This window comes from Nicotiana sylvestris, chromosome 4 (genome assembly GCF_000393655.2).
Source record: "Nicotiana sylvestris chromosome 4, ASM39365v2, whole genome shotgun sequence".
Taxonomy (NCBI): Eukaryota; Viridiplantae; Streptophyta; class Magnoliopsida; order Solanales; family Solanaceae; genus Nicotiana; species Nicotiana sylvestris.
Genome location: NC_091060.1, coordinates 75037779 through 75052080, shown reverse-complemented (window position 1 = coordinate 75052080; position 14302 = coordinate 75037779). Strand labels below are relative to the sequence as shown.

The 14302-nt window shown below is 36.7% G+C and overlaps 1 protein-coding gene across 2 annotated transcripts in view; it reads left to right on the top strand.

The window, feature by feature from the left end:
• The window catches only part of LOC104220734 (probable inactive ATP-dependent zinc metalloprotease FTSHI 5, chloroplastic), a 70220-nt gene that overhangs the window by 28465 nt on the left and 27453 nt on the right, over positions 1–14302 (top strand). For both annotated transcript variants that reach the window (XR_011406781.1, XM_070172024.1), the window contains exons 8-10: positions 3311–3484; positions 3967–4088; positions 13328–13529. Coding sequence is in view for 1 of the 2 variants with exons in the window: in XM_070172024.1 (XP_070028125.1) it covers positions 3311–3484; positions 3967–4088; positions 13328–13529 (498 nt within the window). In the remaining variant the exon portion in view is untranslated. The remainder of the gene's footprint in view (positions 1–3310; positions 3485–3966; positions 4089–13327; positions 13530–14302) is intronic.

Here is a 14302-nt window from a genome sequence, read left to right as displayed (position 1 = left end):
ACTGAACAACGGAAACAGACGCCGGATTCTGGTGTTTAATGGCCGGAAAAAAGAAAAAGTCTTCAGATTTTGGTGAAGCTGAGACGGGAAGGCTCGGAAAAGCCTCGAGAAGAGGTTGTCAGAAGAAAGAAAATTGAAAAAGTCACTGGAAGATGCCACACGCGCCGGCGCGTGGCTAGATCTCGCCGGAAAATCCGGCGCGTTAACGGCGTGTGAGGGCGCGTGAGATGTCAGATGCCGACAGACTTTACTGGGGTTTGGACGCGGGAAGCATATCTTGGTGGGGGTGGTGGAGTCTTAGGAAGAAGAAGAGGGTTGGGAAGTCCATCATCTGTTGTAGCAGTGTTAGAGTTGGGAAGTTCGAAACCCTTCAGATCATAACTACTCAGTTATATTGTAAGTAGTACACATAGCTGATAAGAAGATAAGAGAATGTTGTTTAAGATGGTTTTGCGATATCCTACATACACCTCCATATATCCACAGTAAGTTTATATGCTCTCTTCATGAAAATTAAGTTCGAGGAAGAAAGCAGAATACAAAGCTTTTGCATGTTCTTTTTATATACACTTTATCACATACATATAGGAAAAAGGTTAGTTACTTTATACAATCTAAATAAGGAAAAGTTTTATAAGTAAAAAATTTATTTTATTTTAAATTTCTAAATAAGAGTTTTTATAGCCAAAATTTTAGTAGATTTCAAAGTCCTAAATACTAGGAAAATAGTTACATTACAATTTTGTCTAATGTAAAGTCTATTTTCAAGGGGTAAAAAATGCGAATGACATTTCGCTAAGGGCTTCGTGGTTTTAATATATTATAGATGTTATGGTTCTCTCAACAATAATCATAATCTCTCTGGTCCTACAAGAATGGTTCTTGCTGTATTTTGAAGTCAATTTGTGTATTCAGTTAAGTTCAGTGGCTTTCTATGTGCAGAGTCAAAGTCACGTGTTAACTTGACATCAAGTTAACTGCAAATTGGTGTAGATCTCCGATATATCACTTTTTGACTCCAATTCATCCTTTAAGTCTTGATGTATTATGTTACAACTAATGCAATAGGCTCATAAGTGACATCAAAGACGAAACAAGAAGATGGATAGGTAAAATTCTTCCTTGGCCCAGTTGTTGGTTTTGGTTGTTCCTGACTGGTGTGGCTATCTCAGGCTCTCTTACGTTAGTAGTGTAATCACATACTGGAAAAGAGTAATTCCGATTTTAAGAGTAACAATGCATAGTCTCTCTGTCCTAATTTATGTGATGGTATTTCCTTTTTACTCCGTCCCGAAAAGAATGACACTGTGAAACAAGAAGAGAAGAGAATTTGGGAAATAGATTGCTTGATTATTCACTCAAACTATTGGGTTTAAATAATCTTTACAAGAAACAGAAAAAGCAAAGAAAATAATTATTTCCTACAAAATCTCCTAATAACTTAATTACAGGGATTTGGGATTCTTTCCATATTTACATTGTATCTGTATTTGACATATTTAACACTCTCTCAAGCTGGGGCTTACATATCGTATACTCCTAGGTTGCCACAAATGATGTTAATTCTGGACCCTCAGAGTGATTTTGTGAAAACATCTGCCAACTAGTCTTTTGTTGACAAACCTTGTGACAATGCATCCAGATTCAATTTTCTGTCCAATCAAATGAAGTGATGATCTTTTTTGGTTTTGTTTTGTTTTTTGCCGAGACTTTAAGGCTCAAAATAGGCTAAAGTTCTCAATTGCAGGAGTTGCGAGAAATGGCCCAATTGCATGCTCTAGCCAGCTTATTGCACACTCTAGCCATTGTTTAGTTATGTAGTGGCTAATTTTATAATTAGGAGCTAGCTACTATCATAGTAGCATAGCCATCATTTCTCCTTTAGACTTTGATGATGAGAGACATGATGTCTCTTTATTTCCTTTTATGTATTTCTGTATTTATGCATTTATATTTATCTTAATTGTTTCCTTCAATTTGAGCTTAATTAATGTGTAGATTGTGAGTGTTTAGTAGTGAATTAATGCACTGCTTGATTAACTTTGTCCAGGAATTTGCAAGAGTCCTGATCTCTTGAGGATTTCCATAGTTTAGGTGCTTCATTAATTGTTCTTTGAGTTGATTAGGCTTTCTTTCGTCTAATTAATTCTAGATCCTAATTAACTTCTATATTTGATTCCTTGTTGAATTTCCTTATCCATGTTTCCGTCCTTGTTTGTTATCATCTTGGTATCAAGATGATATGAATCTATGTCAAGAACATGGATATGAAAAACAGGAAAGAAAATAAGGATACAAGATCGACACAAGCAAGCAATGAAGTAACAGACAATGATTAGATGAGAAGATTCCTAATTATTTTCTATCAGAATCAAGAACAAACACCTAGGCAATTTGGATCCTGAAGAAAAATGCTTCCTCTTGCAAATCCAAGGGCAAGTCAAAAGGCAACATTGGGGTTTTCACCAATCACCATAAATCTCTCACAAAACTAATCGCTCACAAGCTAAAACTTAATATCCTCAAATTAAAGAAAGAAATTAAGATAAGCATAAATACGGAAAAGGAAATAAAGAGACATCATTTCTTTCATCATCCAATCTAAGGAGAAATGAGGGCTGAGCTACTCCTTATAATAGCTAGCTCCTAATTATAAAATTAGCCACTACTTAACTAAATTATGACTAAAGTGTGTAATTAAGCCGGCTAGAGCAAGCAATTGAGCCATTTCTTGCAAATCCACCACTTGAATCTCTAATTTAGCCTATTGTGAGCCTTCAAGTCTTCTTGGCAAGATCTTGTAAGCCTCCATAAGCTTGGCCATGTTACAGTTGTCATAAAATTGTTGACATTTGGTAACTTTTGCTACTTCTAGGACAAACAGAAAAAGGAGAGAACAAAAAGCATCTAATTTCAGAATTGAATTTGGTTATTGTGCACCAATTTTACAGGACATTCTTTTGGCAATCCTCATTTTTAATAAAGTAAAAAGAACGAAAGAACTTGCAGAGTTTGTCAAAGTGATCTAATTACGTCGATGAACGTCATGTTATTGCTATATTGTACCATAATGAGTAATATATGGCCAATCTTCTGTACGATTAACAATGGTTCTTGTAAAAGGTTACCACCATATCATGTTGTGGGATGTATTGATATAATTACCAGCACATCATCCCAATCACAAAAAACCACTGTAGCATTGTTTGTGTATGCGTGGGTGAATATGGATGCGTATCCACAACACATGTTAAAGCTAAAACGATGCTTTATGCTTGCACTAAGTTCTATTTCATGTGTGATATGACAGGGAGTTCTTATTGTAGGGGAGAGAGGAACTGGAAAGACATCCCTAGCACTAGCAATTGCAGCAGAAGCTAAGGTGCCTCTTGTTGAAGTTAAAGCCCAGCAGTTAGAGGCTGGTTTATGGGTTGGCCAAAGTGCATCAAATGTTAGAGAGCTGTTTCAAACAGCACGTGATCTGGTCAGTCTGGTTTCTTTGTGTATTGCCTCTCCTAACAATTTCCAAATACCTGGTTATGGTGTCCATCTGCAACTTCTTGCCGTTATTCTAAAAAAGAAAAAGAAAAGGGTCTTGTTGAAATTGGCTGCTGATATAGCACGGATAATGAATAAAGACACATCTCTCTTTGCACGAACTGACAAAAGCTGATTGATTTTGTTTGTGTGCATGTTTTCATTGAACGGAAATCAAGTAAAACATGGCTTATCTTGAACTGCAACTCATTATTAATATTATGCAAGAGATAATAAGAAAGTTTGCAAAAGCTTACCGGGGTGGAACCTTTTTGTGGCTTAATCTTATGATTTTTACTTGACTGACTGAGTGAAAAGCCAACACTGCTGGAGGAGTAATATAGAGTATGATTTCAAGGAACACATCTGGTGCATTCTTCAGAGCTGTTTTTCTGTGGTGATATCTGCTTACTTCATTATCCTGTTCAGGCCCCTGTAATCATATTTGTGGAGGATTTTGACCTCTTTGCTGGAGTCAGAGGGAAGTTTATCCACACTAAAAAGCAGGACCATGAAGCCTTCATCAATCAACTCTTGGTGGAACTTGATGGGTAAGTGTATTCTCATGTTTTTAAAAAGTTTAGATATTGCAGCAACAGACAAGCATCATGTTGATGTAAATCATACCTCAGGCAAATGGCATCATATAGCTATTGTTGAGTTACCCAGCTCTTCTTATATAATAGTTATGTCTACTTTTGTTGTGGTCTTGTGGAGGGGAGAAGGTAGGGCTAATATGAGCACCCAGGGCTTTGATTCAGTGGTAAGACGCAATATTGTATGTGTGGATAGAGCACACGTTATCTTCACGAGGAGCCTAACATTCAAGTGGGAGCAGGGTAAGGGGAGCCATACTTCCTCGAGTTTTAAACTTGTGGGTCAACTGATGTTGGGGTAGCCGTCCATAGGAGATTTCTCGGCCGTCATACGGAAAATAGGGGTGGATATGATTTACTAGCTGTCAATTCTTCTAGGAAGAGCTTTTATTATTTTGTAATTGTTCTAAATTTTCAACTTTATCTTCTTTTACATTGTTGAGTTGTATCTACCATCTCATATAACATTTTAAAATATTAAAAAAATTAATTTGTTTATATTAGGCTTGCCATACGGTTTCTCATGTGCGAACCTTGTAGATTTTGAGAATAAGAAAATGTTTCTTGTATTTCTGTATGTGTTTATATCACATGAGCAAGTGAATTTATACAAAGCTCCTAATGCTTATTAAGGAAATAAAATAAATCTATACAATCAATGCAGCTATCAAATCAAATCTCCTGAAATCATGCTAATCAACAATCTTCGAAATATAATTAAATCTTCTTGAATCATGCTAATTAACACTCTCCCTCAAGTTGGTCCATGATGCAAGATCAAGAATGCTAAAAATTCATGAAATTCAAGAAGCGAAGAATCCATCCAAGATTAGGATTTCTTTTCCTTAAAGATTAAGATTTGTTATTTCTTATTTCCTAGTAATTTAATTCTTGTTTTAGTAGGATTATAGTTGTAGTTCTAGTCAAACTAGAATTGTTAGTTGGTATCCCATTCTTACTAGAATTCTTTTTCCTATTTTAGTTAGGATAGATTTTCTTAGCCTTATTCTTATACTAGTCTAATTAGGATTAGTTTTCCTTAACCTTACCAATTTTACTCATTGTAAGGCCTATTTAAAGGGCTTAATATGCTGAAAATAAACATTGGTGATTAGTTTTTCTAAGCTATAGCTTCAAAAACGTGATTTACTTTTTATTTCATTGTTCTTCCTTTATTCAACGCTTCTTGCAATCTTGCGGGATTGGGGAACGTGTGGGTGAGGTTTATTTCCATCTTACATTCTTCTAACGTGAGTTTGAAGAACGCTTTCGCTAGTTTTGTGAAAAACTTTAGCGGGGTGCTTTTGTTTTTCTCTTTTCTTTGTACTTGAGAGGTGCAAAACCTTGAAAGTACATCAATTTGGTATCAGAGCTCATGTTCCAGGTCCGAATTCTTGATTTGCTACTTTATTCATCGTGTCACCAAACAAGAAAATACCAAGTTCAGGATCCTTTTCAAGATCCTCTTCAATGGATCTTCAATTACAAGTTCATAAATTAAGAATTAGAATCCTTGAACGAGACAACGAAGAAATTAAAGTGCAGCTAAATAACTTGAAGGAATCAATGGAGAATCTGACTAAATTAGTTGAAGGTTTGGTGTTTCAATATCAACTACCAACTCCGCCACAACGCCTACAACCGCCACATCTACCACTTCTATATCCACCAATTCATTCACAAACAACTGAAGAGGTTGAAGCTGACCAAGGCACAAGAGAACCAAGGCACTATGCCCATTATGATAAATATTCAGATAATCAGGGGCGTGAAGAAGACAAAGCTGATAAAGACCAATATCAAAGAGACGAGGAATATGCATTAGATCCAAAACTTGAGGAATTACCACCAAAGTTTTATGACGATCCATTGGATTATCCAGCCATATGTGTTGTTGACTTTTCACCGTCCAGAGATGCTCAACACAATATTGACTTGATTGTTGACTCAATCAATCCAAACAAGGCAACATATTGCGTTAATTCTAAAGTTCATAGAAATATGCTAGAACAAGAGGAAAAATTACCTATAAAGGAGTGGGTAATGGAGAGTTTGAGACCAGATATTGGAGAGACAAGATGTCTTAACGTCATAAGTATATATGACTATCATCAAAGTGTCTGTTGGTGTATGAGCGATGCAATTGATGCATTCCCAAGAAGAGCGTTGATCTCCATGCTTAACTCAAAGCTAGACATGGAGTTAGTTAAGTCTATACCAATAACTTCATATCGTAAGTTGAAGTTTGAGAGTCCATATTGAAAGATTACATGGAGAAGACTTGGTAGAAAGTTGAAACATAGAAAGTGGGGTTTAGTTCGACCATATGCCAAATTTGCTTATAACGTGAAGAAGCTCTATGATAAACTAGCAAAATGTAACTTAAAACCTGGTGAGCATTGGGTCCCCATTTTTTCCCCTTGGGTCTCCGTTCTTACTATAGCAAATCTTGCGCCATCTATGGAAGCTGTTAGACTCGAGGACGAGTCTTTTTCAACCAGGGGAGAATGATGCAAGATCAAGAATGCTAAAAATTCATGAAATTCAAGAAGCGAAGAATCCATCCAAGATTAGGATTTCTTTTCCTTAAAGATTAAGATTTGTTATTTCTTATTTCCTAGTAATTTAATTCTTGTTTTAGTAGGATTATATTTGTAGTTCTAGTCAAACTAGAATTGTTAGTTGGTATCCCATTCTTACTAGAATTCTTTTTCCTATTTTAGTTAGGATAGATTTTCTTAGCCTTATTCTTATTCTAGTCTAATTAGGATTAGTTTTCCTTAACCTTACCAATTTTACTCATTGTAAGGCCTATTTAAAGGGCTTAATATGCTGAAAATAAACATTGGTGATTAGTTTTTCTAAGCTATTGCTTCAAAAACGTGATTTACTTTTTATTTCATTGTTCTTCCTTTATTCAACGCTTCTTGCAATCTTGCGGGATTGGGGAACGTGTGGGTGAGGTTTATTTCCATCTTACATTCTTCTAACGTGAGTTTGAAGAACGCTTTCGCTAGTTTTGTGAAAAACTTTAGCGGGGTGCTTTTGTTTTTCTCTCTTCTTTGTACTTGAGAGGTGCAAAACCTTGAAAGTACATCAGTCCAAATATGTCGCACATGCCCAACTTGCAACTCAATGTATGGAAAGTTCGCTTGTTGAGACCTTTGGTACTGTTTTTCCGATGACACATGAAACAAACTCAAGACACCAGTTATAACTTTTTCTTTGATGAAGTGTCAGTCAATTTTCACATGCTTTGTTCGGTCATACTGGACTAGGTTATGAGCTGATGGCAGCCTTATTGTTAGATTACAAGGAATGTTTTCCTTTTTCAGACAGTCTCAATTCCTCTAATAGCTTTTGTAGCCAAAGCAGTTCTCAAACACCCTAGGCCATTGCTCTGTATTCTGCCTCTGCACTTGATCTAGCAACTACATTTTGCTTCTTACTTCTCCAAGTAACCAAGTTTCCTCCTACAAGCATACAATAACCAGATTTAAATCTTCTGTCATCTAGAGATCCAGCCCAATCCACGTCTGTAAAGGTTTCTATTTGGAGGTGATCATGTCTGGAGAAAAGTAGACCTTTCCCGGGAGCCGACTTCAGATACTGCAAAATGTAAAAGACAACTTGCATGTGAGGATCTCAGGGATCATGCTTGAAGTGACTCACCAGGCTAACTGAATATGTTATGTCTGGTCTAGTGTGAGAGAGATAAATGAGTCTTCCAACCAACCTCTAATATCTTTCCTTATCAACTGACTCTCTAGCTCCGCTTTGTAACTTGTGATTGCTTTCGATGGGCGATTCCGCGGATCTGCAACTTGTCATAGCAGTTTCTTTCAAGAGATCCAGAATATACTTCCATTTGGGAAATAAAGATTCCTCTTTTTGATCTAGCAACCTCAATTCCCAAGAAAGACTACAATTTCCTTAACCCTTGATCTCAAATTCATGCCAAAAATTTCTTCAATTGGTCCATTTCCTCTTTGTCATTTTCTGTCATTATTATGCTATCAACATAAAATATGAGAAGAGTGAGTTTACCCGTTTGATGAAGTGATCAATATTGCTTTGTTGGTAACCGAAAGAGATCATTTTTTTTTGATGAAGTAAGGGAATTTCATTAAATGGCATCAAGGAGATGCATAGCAAAAATTACAACATAAAGGTAATGTCTGCTCATATACAAAAAAACTTACAAAAACTTACAGGACAACTAAGGAGCAGACAAAATCCAGAAATAGTTCAACACTAGTTACAGGGGCCTAATTGAATCAACTAAATAAGTTAATTAAACAAGTGGCTTTAAGAGTGTGGTTGGGAGTTGAAATCCCATCAAAACATCTACGGTTCCTTTCATTCCAAATACTCCACAAAATAGCACCAAGTACCATGGACCAAGTCTTTTTGATGGATTTCCCAACTCTCCAAGAACACCAACTCTTATAAGCTTCCTTGACACTATTTGGCATAACCCACGCAAGTCCAAAAACTGATAAAAACATACTCCAAATATCAGTTGCTACTGAACAATGCAAAAAAAGATGCCTCACACTCTCAGATTCCATCTGGCACATATAACATCTATTCACAATCGGTATACTCCTTCTGCTAAGATTGTCTTGAGTAAGACAAGCTTCATACAATGTTGTCCACATAAAGCCACCTACTTTTGTAGGTAGTTTGGTTTTCCATATAAGCTTCCAAGGCCATTTGTTGATCAATTCCTAGTTAGAGCATAGATTGTCATATCCTCTTTTGACAGTATAGGTTCTCTCTTTTGATTCACCCCATTCCAACCTATCCTGCACCTGGGAATTGACATTAGCACCTGATAATTTATTGAGCAAACCCAACAGATCATCCAACTCCCAATCTTGGATGTCCCTTTTGAAATGTGGAGCCCAAGCACTATTTTGCCAAACATGTGAGATAGTTGCATCTTTATTACTAGCAAGTAAAAATAAAGCTGGAAATTCATCTTTCAAGGTCTCTGTTCCTAGCCATTTATCTTTCCAGAAAGATATATGAGCCTCGTTCCCTAGCTTGAGTGATGACTTGGCTTGAATTCTCCCCAAAGCTTTGAAATGTGTTTCCGGGGCCTGAACCATGTGGAGCTCTCCCCTGCCTAGTGCACCAGTTGTTTGCCACCCCATACTTTGCTTGAATTACTGTTTTCCATAGCCCCGAACTTTCCATGTTGTACCTCCAATGCCATTTCATCAATAAACTCTTATTATGCAACGCAAGATCCTTTATTCCTAGCCCTCCATGGTTCTTAGGAAGAATAACTCTTGACCATTTAACTAGATGGAACTTGTGAGTGTTACTGTTGCCTTCCTATAAAATATCTCTTCTTAATTGATCAAGTTTCCTTTGTACCTTAGCTGGGATTGGGAATAAGGACATGAAATATGTTGGTATACTATCTAGCACATTATTGATGAGTGTAAGTCTGCCTCCAAATGATAGGTATTGCATTTTCCAGGAAGGCAGTTTCCTTTCAAATTTTCAATCACTCCATTCCAGATACCTTGAGACTTGTATCTAGCTCCCAATGGGAGCCCCAGATATGATGTAGGGAAAGATCCTACTTTACAGTACATAACCTCTGCAAGCTCATCCGGATTTGGGACTGTATTAACCGGATAGATGGTGCTTTTCAGCATGTTCATGTGTAGGCCTGAAATAGCTTCAAAGATCATCAGCGTGAGATTATGATATAGAACTTGTGATTTTTCAGCTCCGCAAAAAATCAGAGTGTCGTCTGCATATAGCAGATGCGACAGTATCACAGAATTGCCCTCTTCATTGCCCACCTTAAAACCCTCTAGCCAATGGAGCTGGTTAGCTTTGTCTAACATTTTGCTTAGGCCTTCCATAGCAAGAATGAACAAAAAAGGTGACAGTGGATCTCCCTGTCTGAGGCCTTTTTGGGGAGAGAAAAACCCAACAGGTCCACCATTGATTAGAATTGAGTACTTCACTGTGGTAATACAAAATTTAATCCATCTAATCCAGCGTTCTCCAAATCTCATCTTCCTGATATATTAATCAAGTACGCCCAATTGAGTTGGTCAAATGCCTTTTCAATGTCAAGTTTGAAAAGTAGACCAGGTTGCCCAAACTTCATCTTCCAACCTAATATTTCATTGGCTATTAGAGCTGCATTAGTGATCTTCCTTGATTTGATGAAAGCATTTTGATGTCCTGAAACTAGCTTCCCTATCACCCCGAAAGAGATCATTGCTTTGCTGAATCTGTCAAACCAAGCGATGGGGGATTGCTTCAGTCCGTATAAGACTTTCTTCAATCTGCATACCTTTCCTTGACTTTGGGCAATATCAAATCCAGGAGGAATCTCCATATACACTTCTTCTGCTAAGTCTTCATGAAGAAATGCATTTTTTACATCAAACTGTTGCAAGTCCCAATCAACATTAGCTGCACAAGACAAAAGAATTCTAATAATGTTGATCTTAGCAACAGGAGCAAATGTCTCTTGGTATTCCCCTCCATAAGTCTGAGTAAATCCCTTAGCCACCAATCTTGCTTTAAATCTTTCAATTGAGCCATCGGCTTTGGGTTTCACAATGAAGACCCATTTGCAGCAAACCAACTTCTTGTCTGGTGGTGAAGTGACAAGTTCCAAGTCTTATTTTTTGAGAAGGCCTTCATTATTTCAGTAATTGCTTGCTTCCATTTAGGATCTGCAAAAACTTCCCTCAAATTCTGGGGAATAGACACAGAAGAAATAGACAAGGCAAAATCTCTATAGAAGGGAGACAAAGAATTATAGGAGACAAAATTAGATAAAGGGTGTTTGGTGGTGCAATATCCGACTCCTTTTTTGTGAGCAATAGGCACATCTAACTCATTAGAAAATGTAAATAACTCTGAAGATTTTGAGAAGAAGAAAAGGCTTATTGTATTTATGTGTATGTTTACATCCCATGAGCAAGGTAATTTGTACAAAGCTCCTAATGCTAATTAATATACAATCAATCCAGCTATCAAATCAAATCAAATAAAATCAGAATAAAATTAGTTCTCCTAAATATAATCAAATCTCCTGAAATCATGCTAATCAACACTCCTAAATCAAGTCTCCTTGAATCATGCTAATCAACAAGCTCACCAGTAGAACAAGGTTCAGCTTCGGTAGATTGCATGATGGCTTATTCGGTTTTATTTCTCCTTGAGTAAGTTTTCAAATCAGGCCTATCCAAACACCCAATAGTCTCTGCCTGAATTCTTTCTCCAATTTCTCTTTCCCATGTGACAATGTCATCAAGAGATCCAATAATGGTACTAGGTAGAATCACCTCTTCCTCCTTGCTGCTCTCCCCCTGAAGAGGTGATGATGTAATACTTAAATAGGGCTCAGATTTTCGAAAGTTGTATCCATGCTAACGAAAGGTCTCCTAGAGAGAGGATGATAACATTTGTGTGTTGGGAGTGTACCCAATAAAAACACTTTATAGCTCTAGGATCAAGTTTCATAGAATTCCTAGTGTGGACAAAGCAAACACACCCAAACACCTTTGGAGGAAAAATATATTCATTCTTACTCTTTAAAGCTTCCAGAGAATTTTGAAAGTCGAGGGTTTTAAGTGGCATTCTGTTAATAAGATAGGCAACCACCAGAATAGCATCCTCCTAGTTAGATTTTGGTTGATGCATGGTGAACATAAGAGATCTTGCTACTTCTAATAAATGCCTATTTTTTCTTTCCGTGACTCCATTTTGTGCACTAGTATGAGGACAACTAGTCTGATGAATGATCCCATTGGATTCCAAATGAGCACCAAATCTTTTATCCATATATTCGTTGCCATTGTCAGTTCTGAAGATTTTTATTTTGGCATCTTACTGAGTTTTATGAAATGATTAAAAACAAGAGAAAACTTCATTTTTGGCTTTTAACAAATGTACCCAAGTCATCTTAGTGCAGCAATCAATGAAAGTAACAAACCTAATTCTCCTGAAATCATGTTAATCAACAATCTCCTAAAGATAATCAAATCTCCTTGAATTATGCTAATCGACAAACCTAATTCTTTTTCTTGAGCCCTGGTGAGACTCGAACGTAGGGCCTCTGCCACTTTGATACCAATTGAATTGTGGCTACCATATAATTTAAAGTTTAAACCATTACAGAAGGAACATGACAACCTATTTGGTTTAGGTTTGCAGCATACACCTACAATGAGGTATGTCCATTCTCTTGGGTGATTATCTTCGCCAATTTCATGCCAAAAAGTTAGATGGAGTTCAGATTTTGTATTCCAAGTAAGCAACCTACAATGATGAGCGAAACAATGCCTTGCCCTTGTAAAAGTAACTTTAATATTCATCTAGCTATGTGAAGTTCTCCATTGAATTTCCTTAAAACAAATTGTAATAAGAAGTAAACATTCTAATTCATATAACGAGTGTTCTTACATTGGTCATTACTCCCTTTTCTAGTCTTCTTATCATTACATCATATTAAGACATAATGTTCTTTTTCTTTTTTCATCATCATCCTGCTTTAGTGTCTTCCTTGTTTTCTCTGTGCCGGTGAAATGCATTCTTCATCACTTTTAGATATAATAATGCAGTTTATACTCAGGTCGAGTCTCACGTGGATTAATGGTGTTGTCTGTGGTCCCTCACCTCATGAGCTAGTTGGAAAATACATTCTGTGTCTTCCTTGTTTTCTCTGTGCCGGTGAAATGCATTCTGTGGCTTCCTTGATATTTTGGAATATCAGGCTAATCCACACTCATATTAGTAAATTCATGGCCCTGTTGGTGCTCAGAGGATTTTAAAAAAAATTCTATTCAATTGTCTGCAAAACTTGCAGGCCTGTAAGTGGTGCCACTATGATTTAAGGAAATACCAGCAGGAAATAAACTTGTCACACTTGATCTTGCTTAGGACAAACAAATTTTGATCTCCTTATTTGTTGTAGTAATAGTTTTTAAATAATATATCCAAAACGTTTATGCTGCAAGCAAGGACATAAGTTTTGTGGTTTATTTTGTTCTTCTAGGATTCTCACATATTGTAAATTGTAACTAGGACATACTTCAGGTCATTGTTACCTTGTAATTGGTCAAAGCATAATCTAAGTTGATTGAAATAAATAATAAATGCATCTTCATGTTTAGTTTCTTACTGTTCTCTCATACCATCTTATGTTGCAGGTTTGAAAAACAGGATGGTGTGGTCTTGATGGCTACTACTAGAAATCTCAAGCAAATCGATGAGGCGTTGCAACGCCCTGGTCGGATGGATAGGATATTCCGTCTTCAGCGGCCTACTCAAGCAGAAAGAGAAAAGATACTTACGATAGCTGCAAAAGGAACTATGGATGAAGAACTTATAGATTTTGTAGATTGGAGAAAGGTGCACTTATTTGGTCTGCAGACTCTACTCTTGTAGAGCTCATCAATTATCATTTTTGTCAGAGAATCATATAGGCCTGCCCTTCAAGTTTATTGAATTAAAGAGAAGCTCAGGCTACTTCAAACTCTGAAAGCAGTTTTTTCTTTTTTTTGATAAGTAAACTCTAGAAGCAATTCTTATACTCCTCCGTTCCAGTTTATGTGAACCTATTTCCTTTTTGGTTCGTTCAAAAAAGAATGACCCCTTTCTAAATTTGAAAATAATTTAGCTTAAACTTACAATTCTACCCTTAATGAGAAGCTTTTATAACCACATAAATACTCTGGGCCACTTTTTGACTTGTTTAGGACCACAAATTCCAAAAGTCTTTATTTTTTCTTAAACTCCGTGCCCGTTTAAACAGGTTCCACATAAATTGGAATGGAGGGAGTAGCTTGTTTGGCCAAGCTGGAAAAATTAGCTTATTTTGAGAAGCGTTTTTTCTCAAAAATGCTTTTTTCAAAAGTACTTTTGGTGAGAAGCAGTTTGTGTTTGGCTAATTAATTTGAAAATCAATTCTGAGCAACAACTAAGGTTTGGCCAAGCTTTTAAAAATTGCTTCTAAGTGTATTTTTCTCAAAAGTGCTATTGAATTGTCCGACATCGATGGGATTTGAGGTCCTTGGTCTCCTTATATGGTCTTGGATAATCCTCACCTCATAAGCTAGTTTTGGGATTGAGTTAGGCCCAAGGTTCATTTATCAGGTTCATCCCAATTATGTTACCGATGTTGA